At 40.7% G+C, this 22393-nt stretch overlaps 1 protein-coding gene across 1 annotated transcript; it reads left to right on the top strand.

The window, feature by feature from the left end:
* The first annotated feature begins 263 nt into the window (after positions 1-263).
* SERINC3 (serine incorporator 3) lies at positions 264-20550 on the top strand. Its single transcript, XM_028122053.2, has 10 exons — positions 264-416; positions 5583-5744; positions 6366-6559; positions 7679-7758; positions 8443-8580; positions 11056-11225; positions 12216-12306; positions 13143-13323; positions 16956-17183; positions 17824-20550. Exons 1-10 carry the CDS (start codon positions 378-380, stop codon positions 17960-17962), a joined length of 1422 nt encoding a protein of 473 aa, XP_027977854.1. The 5' UTR covers positions 264-377; the 3' UTR covers positions 17963-20550.
* Positions 20551-22393: the final 1843 nt, after the last annotated feature.

Raw genomic sequence — 22393 nt, 5'->3', positions numbered from 1 at the left:
GAAGGAATAAAGCCTTCACAGCTCCCGCCCCTCCCGGCCGCTTTAGCCGCATCTCCCACCTCCGCGCGGGGCCGGGCTAGTCCCGCCTCCTCCCTCCCCTCTGGGCCGGCTTAGCCCCGCCTCCCCCTTAGAGCCTGGTCGGCTTAGCTCCACCTTCTCCCTCAGCTCGATGCTGATTTAGCCCCGCCTTCTACCTTTGCCAATGACAGCGGCTCTCTTGGCAGCGGCGGCCGAGGGCGGTGGGCGGGGCCACGCAATGACGCCACCCGCGCGTTTCCGGCCTGAGAAAACGTCGCGTTTCTGAGGAGACACCTCGACTGGCAGTTACCACCGTGCTAGAAGCCTCCGGACCGGCCGCCTGCATCACCAGCGTCACCATGGGGGCCGTGCTGGGCGTCTTCTCCCTCGCCAGCTGGGTGAGTTCGGGATCTGGTTTCTCCGTCGGACGTGTCGTTTGGGCTAGGGCGATAGGGAGCCCCAAACCCAGACGCGATCGGGCCTTGGCCCGGGGCTTGGGGGGGACGGGCCCTGGGCTGCAGAGAGTATCCGGGGGCGCAGACCACAATCAGTGATGCACCCCCCCCCCGCCCTCATCGGGATCGGGCGGCTTGCCTTCCGGGTTTGTGGGGGGAACGTAGGAGGCCAGGCCGTCATTGTTTACAATTTCGATTGCCCCGCCCCCGCGAGGCTTCCTGCCTCTGGGTCCCTCTGGAGCTGGAATCTGGACCGCGGAATGAGAGTTCTGGGGCGAGCGCGCTCTGCTTCATTTCGAAGTACCTTCATTAAGGTGGCGTCATTTAATTTGGGGTGGCTTAAGTGATATTTTTATCCCATAGAATGGATTTCCCGATGCTACAGAGTATGTGGCAGAGCTGGGATTTTAACCGAGGCTTGTGTGCAGTTGTGCAAAGGAAAGAAGGCCTTGTGGATTATTATTCAAAATTGGAAGCCATGGCGTGAACATTTGGGGACCTTGTCCAAGACATTTATCTCTGGCTTCCTGTAACATAAGGCTAATCACCCCAGCATTCCTCACCTTGAGAGCTGCTGTGAGGATAAAGTGAATAAACGGGTTGAATCGCTTTGTAGATTGTAAACGCCGTATTTTAAAAAGGAAATTTTAGGATCTATGGAAGAGAATAGGTGAGTTCCCTCATATACTTGCTCCTGAAGAGCATGATTCTTTAAAATCACTTCTTGTCGCATAACTTCCTCATTTAATTGACCAAGGACTCAATCTCAGTTCGTTCCACTACCATTTCTTAGGGACAGAGTACAAAGTGTATTTTCCGTTCTTAAAGGTTGTTGATCCTAAATCAAAAGGGTGTTTGGTCATTTACAGGTTCCTTGAGAGCTGTGGCTTTCCATTTTTTTGACCTTGACCCAAAGTAAGAAATATATTTTACATGGTTGATTTAATATGCCCATTTAGACACAAGTTTTGTGACATAATTTTTACTTTTATCATCTGCTGTACAATTTTTCTATCACATTAGAACAAATCCTGGTAAGTTGAATTTTACAGTCCACAAGTGGGTCAGACTATTTGCAAAGTAGATTTAGAAAAAAATATATAGTTAAGAAGGGAATTAGTTAAGGAATGAATTTGTGGGGCGCCTGGGTGCCTCAGTCGTTGAGCGTCTGCCTTCGGCTCAGGTCATGATCCCAGGATCCTGGGATCGAGCCCCACATCGGGCTCCCTGCTCAGTGGGGAGTCTGCTTCTCCCTCTCCCTCTGCCTGCCGCTCTGCCTACTTGTGCTATCTCTCTGTCAAATAAATAAATAAATAAATAAAATCTTAAAAAAAAAAAAAGGAATGAATTTGTAATTTGAAACAAAGATGTCTGTCTTATCCTAATAACCTGAAACACATTTTGCCTTTGATGTAAGGTTAATATTTGAATTGATGCCATCAAAGCATTTTTATCTGTAAATCGCTTTTCTATTTTATTAATCCCTTTTGTCAACAGGAATAGCAAGGAATGCAGTGTACCAGAGATGGGATGAGTGAGGGGAAGAATAATAGGAAATGAAGTCAGAAAGGTAGCAGGGAGCCAAATCATGTAGATACCCATTGTATGGTCTTGTAGGCCAATTTAAGGACTTTGGCTTTTCCTCTTAAGTGATGTGGGGATCCATTATAGAAAAGAAAAGAGTGATGTGATCTGACCTGTGTTTTAACAAGGTGGTTGTTGGAGAACAGATTGTAGAAAAGAAAGGGTAAAGCAGTGTAGAGGAGAAAAAATTTTGCTTGTATCCTCTGTGGGGTTAGTGGTTAGGCCTCCTCTGTTGGGGGCCTACGAATTAAAGTGAAGAAAGATTAGCGAGAGAAAAAAGAACTGTGTACACATGCAAAACACATACTTGCAGGATGTTATTCATCATTCGGTGATGAATAACTCAAAGAGATGGTTAGAAAATAGGGCTTATTATATACCTTACTTAATAGGGGAAAAGAAAAGGGCTTCTAGTTAGGAAGAATAAAGAGGAGATAAGAAAGTTTGTGATAATCCTTGTTTATGTGGGTGCATAGGTCTTTTGTCTTTTTCATGTCCATAAAACTCTCTTGGAAAGAGAATTTACGGCAGCCTCACATCCGAGAAGTTGCTGCTTTTAAGCCAGATGAGGAAAGCTCCAAGAAGCCTTTTTTCCCTGTATCTGTTGAATCTCAAATGTCTTCATCTTAAAATAATCTTTATACCAACTCTGGGTTCTGATTGGGTGGCTACAACAGTGAGACAGGAGCCATTGTATTTAATCCAGGTGAAAGATGATAGTAGTGGCTTGGACCAACATGATAGCTAAGGATGCTAAGAAAGTGGTCAGATTCTGGATATGTTTTATTTTATTATTATATTATATTATATTATGTTATATTATATTTATTTTCTTAAAAATTAAATAGGCTCCATGCCAGACATGGGCCTTGAATTCACCACCCTGAGATCAAGAGTCATGTGCCCTACCAACTGAGCCAGCAAGGTGCCCCAGATTCTGGATATATTTTGAGGATAAAGCTGATGTGCTGACAGACTGGATGAGAGTTTTGGAAAAAGGAAAAACGTCAAGGATGACCAAGGTTTTTGGCCTGAGTAAGAATAGAATTGTTACTTACTGAGATAGGGAAGTGACGTAACATATAGTAGGACAACTCTGTTCCACAGATTGCAAGAGATATAATAGTAGGTGGTCCCTGCTAAGGGCACTTACATTTTCGTGATATTTATAAACAAGTAAGTGGTATATTCATTTGCTAGGGTAGATTAAAAAAAAAAATACCACAAACTGGGTGGCTCAAGCAACAGAAGTTTGTTGTCTCTCAGTTTCTGGAGGATAGAAATCCAAGGTTAAGCTGTCAGCAGGGTTGGCTCCTGAGGGTGATGAGGGAGAATCTGTTCCATGCTTCTTCCCCATTTCTGGTGGTTTGCTAGCAGTCTTTGATATTCCTTGCCTTTGTCTTCACTTGGTGTTCTCCCTGTGCTGCATGTCTGTGCCCAAATTTCTCCTTTTTATGACACCAGTCATTTTTAATTAGGTGCCCCCTCTTCAGTATAACATCATTTTAGCTAATTACATCTGCAGTGACCCTATTTCCAAATAAGGTCACACTCTCTGGTACTTGGGATCAAGACTTCAACATATGAATTTGTGGGGTTGGGGGGGGACACAGTTCAACCCATAACAAACAGTAGGCAGTTATTATGAGATTATTTAATAGGCCAGGAAATAAATAGCTAAAGAGTTAGGAGTGTGAGAATGCAGACAAAATAAACATGAAGCAATTACTGTCATTGTTTTTGGCTGTAAAACCTCTGTTTCTGTCTGCAGCCAGCTATAGACCTCTATTATGGTCTTTTGGCCCAGATTGTAGTTAAGAATTGGAGACTGAAGCCGGGTGATCAATTTACCATGGCTGCTGCAGTTACAGATGTTAATGGCTACCATGATATATCGAGAGCCTGTGCTGTGCCAGGTGTTATGCCAGGTGCTATAGATTCCTGACGCTGGGTTGTTCTTCACACAGTAACCGTTCAGGTGGTGTTAATGCCCATTTTTACAGATGAGAAAACTGGGCTTTTAAGAAGCTTAGCATCTTGCTCCAAATCACACAAAACCATGGTAAAGTCCACCCAAGGTACCATCTATAAAAGTAAAGACTGGGACCATACTGTGAGGCCAGCATCCCCCATTATTTACATCTGCTGCTTCTGCTGATGATTCTGACTTAGCCTGCCTTTGTAATGTCACTTAATGTCATCTGTGAAAGCAATTGAAGCACTTTCCTAGTTAAGCTTACATAAAAACAACTCAGATTATGCCTTCATCTGAAATGCTCACCAGAGAGCCAGGTTACTCTCTTTTTTCAACTGAGGTAAAATTCACATAACATAAAATTAACCATTTCTAAGTGTACAATTCAGTGGCATTTAGTACATTCACAGTGTTAGGCTGTCATTGCTGTCATCACATTTGTGTAGTTCCAGAACATTTTCATCTCCTTGAAAAGAAGCCTGATTACCATTAAGCAGTCACTCCCCATCCCGTCTCCCTCCTCCTCCAACCTTTAATGCTTTCTGCCTTGGGATTTACTTATTTTGGATATTTCACATAAATGAAATGCAATATGTGGCCTTTTGGGTCTGGCTTCTTTCACTTAGCATGATGTTTTCTAGGTTCACCCATGTTGTACCATGTATCAGTACTTAGTTCATTTTGATGACTGAATAATATTCCATTGTGTGGCTGTACCACATTTTATGTATCCATTCGTCAATTGATGGACATTTGGGTTGTTTCTACCTTTCGGCAACTATAAATATTGCTGCTTTGAACGTTCATATACAAGCTTTTGTTTGAATACCTGTTTCAGTTCTTTTGGGGAGGAATTGTTTAGGGGTCAAATGGTGATTTTAGTGTTTAACTTTTTTGAGGAATCGCCACATTACTCTTAAATTGAGCTAAACAGCTCTTTATCATCATTTGTAAAGGTTTTCATGTAATGTTGCTTGATGCTATAATACCAGATTTGGTAACTAGGATTCCTTATATGGCAAGTGGAGTTAGGTTTTTATATTGTTTTTAAATAAAATGTGCTCTTTGTGAATATAAGTGACATTTATTGGGCTCTTAGTATGTTTTAGGCACTGTGTTGAGTACTCATTTAATACAGCAATGTCTGAGGGAGGAAGATTCCGTTATTCAGTTTATTTAGCAGATGGAGAAATAAGCTTAGCTTATGTAACTTGCTGAGTTAGAGTGACACAAATATTATTGACTCCAGAACCCATGCTTTTTTTTTTTTTTTTTTAAGTCAGCTCCACACCCAGGATAGAGCCCACTGTGGGGTTTTAACTCATGACTCTGAGATCAAGACCTGAGCCAAGATCAAGAGTCAGACACTCAATTGACTGAGCCACCCGGGTGCCCCCAGAACCCATGCTTTTAACCACTTCCTCCCACCCATAACTTTCTCAGTTACAGCCGTCAAAGCCTGGTTGGCCTCATCTTCTACTCTGTGACCCTTAACGACATGAAGGAGCCCCCTGACAAGGTCTCAGATGGCTGTGGTGTGCTTCTTACAGGTTCCCTGCCTTTGCAGCGGTGCATCGTGCCTGCTGTGTAGTTGCTGCCCCAATAGTAAGAATTCCACGGTGACTCGCCTCATCTATGCTTTCATTCTCTTCCTGGGCGCTGCTGTATCCTGTATCATGCTGACAGAAGGGATGGAATCACAGCTGAAGAAGGTAAGTAGAAGGAACAGTAGCCTTAATGTATGGGTCATTTGTATTATTTTTCTGTTTTGCACAATTTTAGTTGTAATTAACATTCTTATTTCTTTACCATTGTAAAACTCAGTCGAGTTCATTGTAATTGTTGGGTTTTTTAATTACTTTTGGGTACAGTCTAGATAGAGAATATGAGAGTGTTGGTCCTTTTCCAGAAATCAAGGTACTCAGAGTGAACATGTTCAGGGTGTACTCTTAACAACTGAGAGAAAGATATTGAAAGAGTGGCACGAAAACATTGTCTTCCCACGTATGTTCCAGATTTAAACATTTGACCTAGACTAGCCCTTCACCTGCGGAAGGAATCAGTTGTAGCATGAAAATTCATGGCAAGATGGGAGATAACCTCATCAGCAAGAAAAGCAAAGAAGAGAACACTTCACTTTTATTTGCAAAATGCAGATTGTTTATATTATTTGGTGACAAGATTGTAAGCGAATGGGAAGGCAAAGAGAAAAGTCCCTCAGGATAGTCTTGCAGTTGTTGAAGTAGTCAGTTGTATAAATTCAGGCTTTCTTATGGGATAGAATCTTTGTTTAAATGTGGATATTCCCATAACATTGAAATTGCTTTTTCCAGATTCCTGGATTCTGTGAAGGGGGGTTTAAAATCAATGTGGCTGATAGAAAGGTGGATAAAGATTGTGATGTTCTGGTCGGTTATAAAGCTGTATATCGGATCAACTTTGCCATGGCCATCTTTTTCTTTGTCTTCTCTCTGCTCATGTTAAAAGTAAAAACAAGTAAAGATCCCAGAGCAGCAGTACACAATGGGTATGTAAATTTATTTTATTATTTACTTGTTATATTATGGTGTGGATCCTCCCCTTGAACAGTTAATGTTGCCATTCTGATGGAAGCAGTAGAGTATTTGAATCAGTGGCCCACATTTCTGACCTATTGTACTTGTGAAGTTGTTTCAATGTCATTTTCAGTTGGAGTTCTGTAGCACAGAGGGGGTGAAGGGGAAGAGGAGAATCTTGTCTTTTTTTTTTTAATACCTTTGTTTCAAGTTCCTAGATTTTTATCAAACACCTGCGAAACAGTTCAGGGATTGTGCTGGGCACTGCATACACACAAACATGCATACTTTTTATTGTTAAAAGATAAAACTATTCCTGATCTATTAAACAGTGTACTGAAAGATAAACTAGATATATTTGGGCCACTGATTTACAAATATATTGTTTCCCATTCCTGACTGCCCGTAGTTCCCCTTAGACATATAATTCTCATTTGAAAACTGAAGGGAGTTTGTACACTTTATGTGTATTATAATCCTCTTTTTATAGATGCAGTAACCGAATTTCAGAAAGGTTAAATAAAGTGCCTGAGATCTCTGAGCCAGTGAGAGTTGGAGTTGGGATTGAAACTCAGGTTTGTCCAGCTCCAAAGCCTGATTCTTTCCACGCTGCCATACAAGGCAGTCTTTAAAGAACATGGACTGAAAGCCAGGTTTGGTCTTAGCTTTGCCAGTGATGAACTGTGTGATTGTGGGCACAAGGCACTTATGTCTTATGTTGTGAAAGAAGGATTAGGTGATAACTTTTCCCTAGATCCAATAGTTAATTGCTTTATGTGTAGCTAACATTGTTAGTTTAGAATACTCCAGAATTGTAGAAAAATTCCTGTCTTTAATTGCTAAATGTAGGGAAATTCTTAAGTTGTATGTTTTTCTCTTATTATATCTATGAATTATTTGTTCTCTGGGCCAGTGTTTGTCCTTAAATTGTATGAAAGATTGAGTGAAGCAGCTTCATGTCAAAAGAAATAAACACAGACGATCATGTTGGGAATGCTACTGAGTCCTTATTTTTGCATTTCAGAAATTCACTTTTCTCAGTATAAGGGCAAAAATTAACATTTCATAAATGCACTTTTATATTTTAATAGGTTTTGGTTCTTCAAAATTGCTGCCATTGTTGGTATCATGGTTGGCTCTTTCTACATCCCTGGGGGCCATTTCACCACAGGTATGGCTCACTACTAAGAGGGTTAATTACAATATATACACACTCTACAAATGATGGACTTGAAGCGACATTTTCATTACTGGTTTTGCCAGAACTGACAATTAAATGAGGTGGTATTCAATTTTATGACTTTGTAATAATATTAAGGTAGTAATTAATTGATTAAAGTAATTAATTAAATTGATTAATGCCCAGGAGGCATTTAGCCCATTTTTCAGCTGTTCTGGAACGATATGTTGCCAATATTTTAATAGTTTACCTTCTCACTTGGGCAGTACTAAGTTAATCTGAGAGCTTGTCAACATAGGGACCTGTAACTCATATGTGTTCTGCTGTCCCTGCCTTAATATGCTTTCTTACCATAACATCAAGTGACATCTGTGGATTTCCACTGTGATTTTTTTCCCTTATAAAGGAAAAGGCTTGTACCATTTGGAATGTCAAATCCCAGGCTCCCCTTGGCACAAGCTAGAACAAATTTTAAAAGGTCTGAAGCCCAACAAAACACTTCTTAGAGAATGCCTTTGAGTTTAGAATTGGAATAATCTTTTGCTGTACTGCTGGAGACACAATATGTCTTTACCACCTCTCTCTTACTTCAATTGAAATTGTTTTAAAATTGGATAGTAACATTCTGAAATGTTACTCCTTTGGTAAGAATAACTTTGTTCTTTTGGTTTGTAGCCTGGTTTATTGTCGGCATGGTAGGGGCCTTTTTGTTCATCCTCATCCAGCTAGTGCTGTTAGTCGACTTTGCTCACTCTTGGAATGAATCATGGGTAAATCGAATGGAAGAAGGAAATCCAAGGTGCTGGTATGCTGGTAGGTATCTAAACTCACCTGTAAAAGCCATACTGCATTATGCTATATTAAACAGGATGTACAATAAAAATCTCCATTGATTTAAATGTGTAAACTTCCAAATTAGAGCTGACTTTTTAAAAACTCTACTTTCCCATTTGATTCAGTTCTGAATTATATGCGTTACTGGAAGGGGGGAGCACAGATCATAGAAATCATTGGCTTCTCTCAATTAATTTATTTTGAGATTTGTAATGTAACTAGATGTGTTTAGATAAGAAAAAACTGTTGTGTTTAATGATGTAGTTCTGGTTTTGATTTCCTTGTTTCCACGGACAGGGGGCTCAGGTGGATTATACATATGGGTCATGTGCCCACATCCCTCAAGCAGATAAAAGTGAACAGTCCTTACTGCTTTATTCAGAGTATGGCCCACACCCCTTGTAAAAGCTTTCTGGTGGAAAAGGGGCACTTAACATTTCTAGGGTGGAAATAGGACTCATCGCTGGTAATAATGGGGAGGGACTTTGGAATCCTCTACTTATTAGGGGCAATGACCCAGCCATACCTCATTTAAAAAAATAGTTGTTGAAATTCCTAGCCCCTGCACCCCACCCATTATAAAAGTAATAGCTACTCTTGTGTCAAGAACTTGAACAACCAAAAATTACAGAAGAAAACAAATCCCCCATTATCCAACTCTTTAGTAATTAATACTCACTGTTAACATATTAGTCTATATCTTTCCAGTCTTTTTTCTTGCATATGTATCTTCTATGTATAGAAAAAGAGTCATTGAAAACGATGTGTACTTGTATCTTACTAATTTTTTACATGTGTCATACATTTGGATAGCTTATAGTTTAACTTTTTTTAAAACCTAGAAGTAGCCTGTGAATATATGGCTACAGTGCAGCAGTAAATAACCTAATAATATATCTCTGAGCACACTTCTGCTTTTATCCTTAGAATAAATTCCTAGAAGTTGAAGAGTGGAAGGGTATGGATATTTTAAAGGCTTTTAGTACGCATTATCAAACTGTCCAGTTTTCTTTTCATGTTATTTATCTAGCTTGCTTTTTAAATAATAACAAAAGCAAAACCAAAAAAACCCCTGAAAACGAATACTATGTTCACCATAAACACAGTTGATGGAACTTAATAAAAAATAAACATGCAAATCTCCACCCACTTGCAACCCACTTTCCTCCCCAGATGTAATCACAATTACTGGATCTTTATGTATTTGTGCACATATACATGTTTTGTTATTTAAATGTAAATAGATTCATATTAGGTATTGTTCCATGACTTGCTTTTCTCACCAACTATATAATGAGTATTTTCTAACATACATCTTATAGATACATCTTATTCACTTAATGGTATACAGTTCCATGGTGTGGTATACCATAAGTTGTTTAACCATTGCCGTATTTTGTTGGCCACTTCAGTTGTGTGTAATGACTGTTGTAGCATGAGATTTAAGAAATTGTTTTATCGTGATGGATTGGAAATCCTGAAACACCTCCCCATTTCTGACTGATAAAAATTTATTTTTTATCTATTTACTTCCTTTTTATATAATTCATTTGAACCACTCAACTTTAGAAGAATTTAATAATGAGTTGCAGATTTGTTATTCTTTGGAGTAACTAAGAAGTAGAGAAATCTTGCATATTCATATGGAAAAACATTAAGAACTGTGCTAGTACTTTAACATACGTTATCATTTTATAGTGACATAATATACATCACTTAATTTTAAATATGCAGAACCCATGGAGATTTTAAGTAGAAACTGGTTTTCTTAAATAAGTGTGCCGTGAATTAAGTACAAGTTAATTGAGCTCACCATTGCTACAGTTGGTCTGAGTATACTGTTACTCTTTTATGTTTTCTAATTTTCAGAGTTACATAGCTAATTGTTGATTATCCATGTGAACAGAAAGGAATATTATTTCAGGTTTTTGAGAATAGCAAATATGCCACTTTCCCACAATGATGTGGTCTCATCAGACAGGAAGCGGGTTTATATAGCCAGTGGCTGCAGAGGACAGATGTCATAAAAGATGCCTGTCTGTTGTTTCTGCTGACACCATCCCTGGCATTTAGCTTGCTGACACTGGGCCAGTTGGAGGGCCCACAAGTTTTGCAGGTTCCTAAGAAAAGCTTATAATGCACATTGTTTAGCATACAGTTAGAGTTCACTGTAGCTGGAATGATCAAATGTCTGGTTTTTCAACCCATGGAATCAAGGTAGGTAATCTGGAAAGTGAATCCGGTTGCTTGAATTTAACACCGAGCCAGAATTTAACACCGAGCCATCTCTAACGCTGTCTGACCTTGGGTCTTCTGTAATTTCCCTGTAAAATGTTGACTCCCTTCACAGTAAAACAATGTGTCTTTATTTTTATATGGAGTAGAAGAAAATTGGTCTTCATTAGAGAAGTTTGTTACAGTTGTGAGCATTCCTGTTGTTTTCCCTCTTTCTAGCTTTGCTCTCCGTCACCAGCGTCTGCTACATTCTGTCAGTTGTCTTTGTCGGCTTGCTCTACACATACTACACCAGACCGGATGGCTGCACAGAGAACAAGTTCTTCATCAGTATTAACTTGGTCCTTTGCTTTTTGGTTTCTATTATATCCATCCATCCAAAAATTCAGGTATGGTTTGCTGCTTTTTCCTACTGTGAAAAATTTGTAATTAATCCTAAACTGATGTAAACTTTTATATGAGTTTATGTTTATCTACTTAAACATTTTCCCATATTATGATAAATTCTTCATAATTCTAATTTAGTAACTATAAAATGTGCCATTGAGTGCCTGTATCATAATTCAGTGGATGATTTCCCTATCGTTAAAAAAAAAAACTAGGTAACCTGAGAATTTTATAGCTGTTATAAAATAGTTTATGTTGTGAGAATGAGTCTTATAAATCATTAGCCAAGCTGTTTTAGGGGGATTAAACTAGAAAATCGTTGCTTTTAATATTTAAAAACAAAACTCATGCATGTGAGTTTCATCATTTAAATACAAAAATTCATGGAGGTTTTTTTTTAATTTTCTTTTTAAGATTTTATTTTTTGAGAGCGAGAGTGGGCATGAGCTGGGGGAAGGGCAGAAAGAAAGGGAGAAGCAGGCTCCCCGCTGAGCAGCAAGTGATGCCAGGCTTGATCCCAGGACCCTGGAATCATGACCTGAGCCAAAGGCAGATGCTTAACTGACTGAACCACCCAGGCGCCCCAATTCATGAAGTTTTATGTGAGAAATACGAAAAGAGTATGTAGCTATCACCTCTCCTTTCAAAAATGAGAAAACTGAAGTTCCAGAGAGATGATGGGTCACCTAGCTAGTTAGCGCTGCCATTGAACTTAGCTTCTACAACAGCAAGGGACTAGGAAATCAGCCTCTGCGGGATACGCGGGATTCCAGGGCTGTCAAATGCCTCGAGAACCAGTGGTACACGGTCCTCTTTCTTGGTTCTTTCTCAGGCTAACTCAGACTGAAAGGTTACTTGTCCTCTTTCAGCTGTCAAATAGAATCAGAAGGTTCTCCATTAATAACATTTCAGGGGGACCCAGGGGAATCCGCTGGGCTTTAGAAAGTCAGCCCTTGCAGTTCCTGGGGCTTGTTTTCTGTTTGATTCTACAGGAACACCAGCCCCGGTCTGGTCTCCTGCAGTCCTCTCTCATCACCCTCTACACCATGTACCTCACCTGGTCAGCCATGTCCAATGAACCCGGTAAGGGGATGTCAAGAGCACATTCATTTGATGGAGAGAAAGTAGGCAATTACTCCTTTGGCAGGTGCAAACACTAGAGGTAGAGCAAATGTCAAACAGGCAAACAAACAAAAAGCCTCACTTAAATGTACAGTGCTCACCGTATGGTACAGATACTCACATTTCAAGTTTTATTCTCCATGTCTGTCCGTAGCTATTCATAGCTGACAGCCTAAAGGACCACAGTCCTTAAACAGTCTAGGCTTTTCCCTGGACTAAGTCAGACTAGTTAAGAGTTGGACAAGGCAACATTGTTTTGGCCCTTTGTGGCATTGTTGTAATTGAATTTCACTTTGGTGTTACAGGCTCTAGACAAAAAAACTAAAAGAAAAAAGACTGAAATATCCTTTTATAATGACTGCATTGTGTCTCACTCAATAGGGTATTCTCTGGACTTGTTTCAAAACGGTTATTGCAGACCCTCCACCGATGACTCACTTACTGTTAGTGTACTCCTATTTAACTGTACAAACACACTAGGGAAAAATTCCCTGTGCTTAAAGCCTTTGTACAACTACAGACCCAAAAAGATGTGCCAGTTAAACTTCAAAATCAGTAAAATCAAAATTGACATTTATGAATTTGACAGATACTTTGTTGTTGTGTCTTTTCTTCTAAAACTAAGTCACTGATTGCCACACAAATATGTAACTAATTGCTAAGCTTCCAGGTTCTTTTAAGTATAACATTCCCATGTTTTACATCATGACTGAATGATGTGTGAGCACTTCCCTCACATCCTTTCTTGGAACAAGAGGAGTTCTAACTAAGGATAATAAAAAATTTTACACTTTCAGATCGTTCCTGCAACCCTGGCCTGTGGAGCATCGTTAAGCACATGACTGCACCAACCTTGGCTCCTGGAAATTCAACTGCTGTAGTCCCTACCCCTGCTCCACCCTCAAAGAGTGGGCATTTTTTAGATCTAGAGAATTTTATTGGGCTGACAGGCTTTGTTCTCTGCCTTTTGTATTCTAGGTAAGTTAAAAAATACTTGGGACAAGATTCTCATGAAGGTTAGTCGTAGAGGAAAGAAGCTATTTTGCTTTCAAAAAGCAGTGTGAGGAATTAAGAAAAACAAACTCTTCTTTATTGAAAGTCCTCGACTTTCTTCATTCCCTGGCCATGTATATTTCTTAAAGCCTAGTAAATCCTCTTATCAAATAATTCCTTCCAAACTGACATAGAGATACCTTCTCCCTGGATAGGAGGATAAAGTCTTCACCTGACCCTAGATCAGCTAGAGTAGTGGCTCTGAAAATTGGTTAGTTTCTCTTTTTTTGTAAGAAAATCTTAATTTCCTGATCATTGTAAAAAATATTTAAAGAACTACAGAATTCTATACATCTAATTTTAAAATCACTAGTTAATCCAGGGGCTCAGATAGAACCTATGTTAGCACTTTGCATTCATCCTCCTACCTGTTTTTTATTGATATTTTCTATATAATAGCATATATTACTTTAATAATTTAAAAATATGAACTAAAAATGGGCAAGGATATGTTTATATAAATTAATAATGTAAATGAGATAGTGTAAAGTGGGAAATGAAAGTATCCTCCCTCCAAATTTATCTCTTCCATGATTAAACGTTTTGGTACATATTATTTTATGCTTTTTTCCTTTGCTTATACTTAACTGTCTTATCTACAATCTATTTGTATCTATATAATTGTACATAATTTTATTTATGTCCCTTGATAATTTTTATAAATAAATTAGGAATGTACTCTGTAAATACACAGTATTCTCAAATATGAAATTGTCATAATTTGAACAGCTTCCATAGTATGTGTAAATTTACCTTTTTTTTTTTTTTTGATGATTGTTTAAAATAAGGGTTGGCAAACTACAGCCCTGGGGCTGACTGCCTGTTTTTGTAAATAGAGTTGTATTAGAACACAGCTATGCTTATGTGTTTTATATTGTCTGTGACTTTTGTTTGTTTTGCTTTTGGCCTAATATGTTTTGTTTAGTTTTTGAGATACAATTTCCATACTATACAGTTCACCCTTTTAAAGTGTACAATTCAGGGGCACCTGGGTGGCTCAGTCGTTAAGCGTCTGCCTTTGGCTCAGGTCATGATCCCAGGGTCCTGGGATCGAGCCCTGCATCAGGCTCCCTGCTCCGCAGGAAGCCTGCTTCTCCCTCTCCCACTCCCCCTGCTTGTGTTCCCTCTCTTGCTATATCTCTCTCTGTCAAATAAATAAATAAAATCTTTAAAAAAATAAAGTGTACAATTCAGGATTGTGCAACCATCACCTCAGTCCATTTTAGAAGATTTGCTTTTGCCAAAAAGAAACCTCATGTTCATTAGCAATCACCTCCCTATTCCTTCCTGCTGCAACCATTGGCAGAAACTTACCTCCTTTATCTGTGTAAATTTGCTTATTCAAATGTTTCATACATGTGGAATCATAAAATATATGATCTTTTGTGACTGGCTTCTTTCACTTAGTATGTTTTCAAGGTTCATCCATGTTATGACATATCAGTACTTAATTCCTTTTTATTGTTGGAAATGATACTCCATTGTGTTTATATATACCACATTTTTTAATCCTTCATCAGTTGATGGAAATTTGCGTTGATTCCACTGTGGAACTATCATGAATAATGCTGCTATGAATATTTGTGTACAGGTTTTTTTGTGTGGATGTACATTTTCAATTCTCTTGGATTTGTACCTAGTTGTAGAATTGCTAGGCTATGTGGTGCCTCTTTGTTTACCTTTTTTGAGAACTGCAAAAGTGTTTTCCAAAGTGGCTACATCATCTTACAATCCCACCAGCAATGTATGAAGCTTCCAGTTTCATTACCTCTTAATCATGACATCGTAATTGTCTTTTATTGTAGCCATTCTAGAGAATGTGAAGTGGCATTTCATTATGGTTTTGATTTGCACTTCCCTCATGACTGATGACGTTGAGCGTTCTTTTCATGTGCTTATTAGCCATTTGTATATCTTGAAGAAATGTCTATTTAAATCTTTTGCCTGTTTTTAAATTGGGCTGTCTTACTGTTTTTGTATATGGCTTGAGGTAAGGGGTCCAACTTAATTCCATTGTGTGTGGATTATCTAGTTGTCTCAGCACTGTTTGTTAAGAAGACTATTTTTTCCCCCATTGAGTTGTCCTGGCGCCCTTGTCGAAAACCCGTTCACCATAAATGTAATGGTTTGTTTCTGGACTCGTAACTATTTCATTGATCTGTATAGCTGTCCTTATGCCGGTGCCACACTGTTTTGATCACTGTAGCCTTGTAGTAAGTTTTGAAATCGGGAAGTATGAGTCATCCAGGTTTGTTCTTTTTCAAGATTGTTTTGGTTATTTCGAGTCCCTTGCATTTCTGTGTAATTTTTGGGTTTTGCTTGTCAGTTTAATTGAGATTTTGATAAGGATTGCATTGAATCTGTCATCTTGGAGAGTATTACTATCTTAACACTATTAAGGCTTCTGGTTCATAACATAGGATGTTTCATTTAGGTCTTCAGTTTCTTTCAGTGGTTTATAGTTATTAGTGTACAAGTCTTAAACATATTGTATTAAATTTCTAAGTGTTATTTTTGACAGTATTATAAGTGAGATTGTTTTCTTTATCTTTTAGGTTTTTCATTGTTACTGTATAGACATAGAATTTTTGTATATTGATCTTGTATTATGCAACATCATTTATTGATTTTAATAGTGTGTATATTCCTTAAGATTTTCCACGTATAAGGTCAGGTTATCTGCAGATAGAGATCATTTTACTTCTTTTCCAATCTGGATGCCTTTTATCTTTTCCTTTCCTAATTGCTCTGGCTTGAACCTCCAGTACAATTTTGAACAGAAATGGTGACTGTGGACTACTTGTCTTACGCTTGATCTCGGGGAAAGCTTTTAGTCTTTCACTATTAAGTATGATGTCAGCTCTGGGCTTTTCATAGATGCCCTTTATGTTTGAAGAAGTTCTCCTCCATTCCTAGGTTGAGTGTTTTTATCAGGAAAAAGTATTAGATTTTGGTCAAGTGTTTTTTCTGTGTATGTTGAGATGATCATGTGGTTCTTGTCCTTTAGTTGTATGTACTTTTCTATTCAGTCACTTAACAAACTTGCAGTGAGCATCTGCTGTGTGCTCGAAATGCATAGAGGACTACGGTCATTGTTGAGGAGTTCTAGGACTAGCAAGAAAGACAGGAATGGTAAGTGCTATGGCAGAGGGAAGCAGAAGGAGCTGTGGGGTTTTAAACTAGCCTAGTGATGACTTGACGTCAGAGAAGGCTTTCTAGAAGACATAGCACATAGAGAATTAGAAAATGAAGCTAGCTGGGAGAAGGCTGGTGGGTGGTCCATTCCAAGCATGGAAGAAGCTCTTGTGAAGTCATGGAAGCAGACTTTGAGAGCATGATGAAACTCAGACTCCTAAGCAGTTAACCACGTGGTAACTGATGAGCGTGCTCTCTGTCTTGTGATGACAGTCAGCAGTGGAGAACTTGAAGCAGAGCCCTTCAGAAGGCCTTCTGTCCCCAAATAGGGGCAGTTCAATAACCTGCATGTATATAGGCCAATGGCAGCAATTCATCCCGTGGCCCCTTTCTGATTTGCCTTCTTTCGGATCACTTTCCAGCATCCGCACTTCCAACAATAGCCAAGTAAGTAAGCTGACCTTGTCGGGAAGTGACAGCGTGATCCTCCGTGATACGGCTGCCAACGGTGGCAGTGATGAAGAAGATGGACAGCCTCGGCGGGCTGTGGACAACGAGAAGGAAGGAGTGCAGTACAGCTACTTCTTATTCCACTTCATGCTCTCCTTGGCTTCCTTGTACATCATGATGACCCTGACCGGCTGGTACAGGTAGGAGGCATAGACGGACCAGATGGAAGACCACTTGGCCCCCCTTGCTGCCTGTAAAATCTCCATCCATTGCTCAACCTCAGAATCCCTTTCCCTTACCCATACAATGAAGTTGTTGTGTTCGGTGCTCTTTTCTGAATTACTTTTGACTTTTTTCTCCTCTTGGATTTAAAATCCAGTTGGAATTCTTACAGATGAATCATGGAGAGAGTTCTTCCGGACTTGAGTTACTTAAGAGAGAAAATCATAACGTAAAGCAGTCAGACCCATCTCTGTTCACTAATTTTCCTCTGTGTCTAGAGATGGCCATTTAGAGTATTCTGATCAAAGTAATGGTGTGATAAAGAAGGAAAGTTTCAGGGACTCCCATCTCAATCTAGACTTTTGCCAGTATCTAGAACAGCTAGGTGTTCCTGAAGAACTTTGCCCAGCACATACAGTAGTCAGAGTTCTTCATGCTGACAAGAGAAAAGCTTCTTGAAGGCAGAGTCCCCTGTACATAAAAACTAATAATAGCAGCTTTCACACGTTCCTTCTAGAACCTTACTAGAGCGTAGTGTTAGCCAGGTTTCTTGGCTTTGGCTGGGGGGTGCTGCTGGATGCTGGTGACAGGCTCTTTTACCTTTTTCTGTTTTCTTAGCCCTGATGCAGAGTTCCAGAGCATGACCAGCAAGTGGCCAGCTGTGTGGGTCAAGATCAGCTCCAGCTGGGTCTGCCTCCTCCTCTATGTCTGGACCCTTGTGGCTCCACTTGTCCTCACCAATCGTGACTTCAGCTGAGCCTCTGAGAATTCATAAAGGTCTGCTTTGCCGAAAGCCCGTATCTGTTTTACTTTTGCTTCAACTAAAATACTAAGTGAACACTTTGCAAATGTGACTATATCCAAGTTTATATCAGAGAGCAAGATTACGTAATGCTTGATGCAGGATCTGAACTTTTCATTTATATGTATATTACGTTTATTTGTAAAGATACAGCGCGAAGGGAACATTTTGCGTTTTAAAGTGAACTACAGCTGTGCTGTGAAGAGAGTTCTTTATTAAGATCTGTAGGATCCTACAACTTTGATTTAAAATGTAAGAAAAATGTTGGTTATTTGAGGCCAATCGTTAATATATTTCTATTGCAGTCTCCTTAAAAAGCAAAAAACAAAACCCACCATTTCTATGACAGGTTTCCTCTGTGAGAGTCTTTATTTGTGTGATGCAAGCAAGCAGTGTGTTCAGCCCTTCATCCCCCACGAGGTGTGGCATTGGAGTTCTTGGGGGGAGGGGTGCGTGCCTCTGGCTCCTTCCCCAGACGGGCAGGGTGGCTGACCCGGCTAACTGCTTCTGCAGCTTGGGTTAGTTCATTCGGTGGTGGACGCTAGCGCAGTGATGCCTAAAGCAGCTCCAGCTTTGCCAGAAGTGTTCGTCTCCATAGCGCTTTGTAGGTTTGGCGAAAATGAAGTCACTTGGGAAAACAGTGCCACTTTAGTCTTTATGTCATTATCTTGTTATGAGTATGTAAAAGTAAAATGCATGTGAATTTATTATATTTGCACTATAAAGGTATTTGATTAAAATAGAGACTTAAGCTTTTAAGGCCCTTTCTTTTACAGCTTTTATGAGTTAGCAGCCATCCTATAATTTTTAGACATATGTGGGCTGTCAGGTTTATCAGGCATCGAGCAGAATGCGCCTGTCTCTTCTAAAACTTGAGGCCTGGCTAGTAAGTCAAGTCTTGAACTCATCTAAAAATTGTACTGATAATATCTTTCCTGGGTAAGACACTTGTGTAGATGAGACACAAGGCAGGCGCTGTCGGGCAACTTCTTCAGGAGAGGTAGCACACAGGGAGGTCGACTAGAACAGTTTGTTCTTTCAACACACATTTACTGAGTGTCTGTTCTGTACCAGGCCCTGTCACATTCGGGGATCCAACGTTAAACATGACAAGATACCAGCTCTGCCATCTTGGACTTAAGAGTTTAGAGGAGGGTGAAAATGAGCTGACAGGTGTACAGGCGCTGGGATGAGTGCTTGTGATTGAGGAATTGCAGAGAACCCAGGGGAGTTGCCTGGGGTCAGGGTGGGGGGTGGTCCTGGTAGGGCTTCCTGGAAAAAGTGGAGTTGGAGGCCAGGAATTGTTAGGAGTTAGCCGAGAGAGAAATGGGGTAAAGGGCCGGCATTGCTGCAGGGTAGACAAAACTTCATGTTAAAGGAAGGGAGATGCAGACTTGTTCAGGAAAGCTGGAATGGGAAGAAAAGGGCAGGGACTGGGTCACAAAGGGCTTTGCAAACCACACTGAAGAGTTTGAGCCTTACGTTGAGAGCAGCAGGGAGCATATTCATAGTGACATGAACGAACGGTCTTCAGTCACTGCAGCTGACGCGCAGAGAGGCATTTAGAGAAGAGACCAGGGCAGGCCATACACCATTTCAAACAGAGAAGTGAAAGTGAGGATGGGGAGAAACTGACAGCTGAGAGCTACTTCGTAATTAAAATTTAAAAACTGGCAATTGATTAGCTCTCAGGCAGAGGCCGATTCCTGAGTGCTGCTGGGTTTCATCACCTGAGTTGATGGGGGTTCCATTTATATGGGGAGAGACAGGGAGAGGAGCACATTGTATGGGAAGAATGGGGTTGGTCCCTTAAGAATGTCCAACAGCTAAGGACATGGGCTTGGAAGTCAAGACTGGGTTTGTATCCGCATTGCTTTTTTTGTCTGTCAAACTGGTCGGCTAATATCTCTTGAGTACATGACCTTGGGCAGATGACTATCTGTGTGACCATCTGTCTGAGCCTCAGTGTTTTCCTCGTTTGAATAAAAGATAGTACCTAGTACGTATTGTTTAAAGTTACTTTGCAAAGTGCTTAACCCGTTTTAAACACTCTGGTGGTAACTGCTAATCTCACTGTGGGCTAAAATGAGATTAGACAGTATTCAAAGGTCAGAGATGTTCAGCCACAGTCTGATGGAGGCTAGATTTGAGGTGTTCTTACAGAATTAAACAGATGGGACACAGAGGGGACAATCTCAGTTGGGATGGAGGTTGGCGGGGTTGGGGTAAGGAAGCAGGGCTTGATAAGAATCGTTGGAACCACTGTGTTTTAAACCAGTGCTTTATGTCAGGGTACAGAGATAAAGTTACAAGGGAGGTGGGGGGGCAAATAGGGGAGGTTTAGCCCCTTACTTTGCCAGTGTAAAGCAGACACCCCACTTTCCTTAATAGCAGGTAGCCAGATTAAGACCTTTAAAGGTCCTAAACTTCAGAAACAATGAAGGGGTGTGCCATCCCCCACCTTATGTAATGCAAAATAAAACAATACTAAATTGTAAAATAAGTGTAACAAAGTCCAATAAAGTGTTTATTTTTTCTCATAACTTTGATATTAATTTGAAATAACAAATTTTCTTTGAAAATTAGGGGGCAGTATCCCTGTTTGCTTGACTGTACTCTAAGTTGGCCTGTTGCTAGGAAACCCAAGATTACTCAAGACTCAAGCGAACCGTACTCGTGAGTGCTGAATTATACACAAGCATAAATAACATCAGCAGGTCGAATAAGCCCAGGATCACACTTGAAAGCAGGAGAGTATTTTGACTCATCAGATAAGTCATCTGGCGTTTCCTCCCCAGGAATGGGCCTGTCTGTCCCTCAGGATTGCAGATGGACCGCCTGGCTCCGAGGCCAGCAGTATGGCCTAGGACCTCATCAGGGGCAACAGCAGTGGCTGCACCTTTACCTGGTCGGAGCTAGCTGGGAGGAGGCTTGCAGGCCCATGTGGCCCCTGCCAGATGTTTGCTCTCTAAGACTGGTCTAGCAGGGTACTCGGTTGGGAAATAAAAGCTTCTCTTATCCAGCAAGGAGCCTGCCAAAGAATGGCCATGGATCTGGTTATTGCTGCTATTGATGTTCTGGACCAAGCCGTAAACCAGCACGTGTTTTTGTCCATTACAATTCCTTTTCCTTTTTATACATTCCAGCAAAAGCGTTCAGTAACATGAGTCATGCTTTTGAGCTCTGCAACCAGAGCTGCTTGCTCGTGTCTTTTCTCCTTTCGTGTTGTTCTATCCATCCTGTACCTTGGAGCCCAAATCAGGCGGCCTGCTCAGTGGCGTCCTCACCGCGGCTGAGTGACATGAGCTGGACACAAACCGTCTCCTCAGGTGCAGAATAGTGACCATGAAACAATGTGTGTGCCCAGCTGTGAATAGACGCTGTCCATGCACCTAGAAGGTGGGGATTCTCTCCCTTCCCCCCGACAGATCAGACTGAGGCTTAGAGAAGTTAGGGACTTGCCCACAATTAGTAAGAGGCAAAACAGAAATAAACCAGGCCTTGAGAGTTCTTTTTTCAGTTAGGCCCCATTGTCTCTTGGCATAAGGTGACAGGGCACCAAGATGACTGGAGACGGCTTAGGGACGTGCTGTCAAACTACCCATCAGCAGCAAAGGAAGATTAGGAATCCCCTGAAGATAGTAACTGACTAGGGCATTGTATCTCTAAATGGCTGGCACCTTACCAGGTAAGAGGGTGAACATTTGGTTAAAACAGTTTGCTTCCAGAAAAGTGGCAACCCTAAAGGATTTTCTTCCTCACCAGCTTTAATGCAGTAGCAGGACACATTTCTGCATCAGTTACAGGCATGCCGGACCAGTGCTATGTGAGGAAGGGGCATCGCGGAAAACAGGTATTTCAGAAAACAAACCAGAAATAACTCCCACGGCTTGTAAAAACTCTGCTGCCCTGGTTGGAGACAAGAGTCCATTTTTCCAGATGGGAGAAACGGACTGAGTTTTAGGGCCACCGCTTCCTGAGGAAGGCTGACCTCAAGAGCTGGCGTGTTGCGGTGTTAAGAACTTAACCTGCTGCATCATCAAAAGTCAGCGGTAAGTGTGTGGACGTCCTGCATGAGACAGTTTGCCAACTGACTCATCAACACACTGGACCCACCGAGGCACCTAGCTTTTGTCTCCTGTGGGGCAGACCACACGCTCCTGTATAGAAACCAACAGGGAGCAGGTAGAGAGACAGCCAAGCATGCCTGGGACCACGGTCGATCAAGCCACATCTAGTTATCCCTTAAGGAGTCTGGGTTCACTTGTGCTTCCAGAATAAAACGTTCAGTTACAGCCTGGGTCTCAGAGGTTAAGAACCTCCGCTTTGTATTTTACAAGAAGCCAGAAAACCACCTACTTTGTACACTGTTCCCCTATAAAAAAA

This window comes from Eumetopias jubatus, unplaced genomic scaffold (assembly GCF_037043125.1).
Source record: "Eumetopias jubatus isolate StellerSeaLion01/CBP00866 unplaced genomic scaffold, mEumJub1_p1.0 scaffold_9, whole genome shotgun sequence".
Classification (NCBI taxonomy): domain Eukaryota; kingdom Metazoa; phylum Chordata; class Mammalia; order Carnivora; family Otariidae; genus Eumetopias; species Eumetopias jubatus.
This window is presented reverse-complemented; position numbering and strand designations above follow the sequence as displayed.

Coding starts and splice junctions, on each gene's coding strand:
- SERINC3 (XM_028122053.2), top strand. CDS start 378: ATGGGGGCCGTGCTGGGCGTCTTCTCCCTCGCCAGCTGG. Junction 8,581..11,055: donor TCCAAGGTGCTGGTATGCTG/GTAGGTATCTAA, acceptor CCCTCTTTCTAG/CTTTGCTCTCCGTCACCAGC. Junction 17,184..17,823: donor ACCCTGACCGGCTGGTACAG/GTAGGAGGCATA, acceptor CTGTTTTCTTAG/CCCTGATGCAGAGTTCCAGA.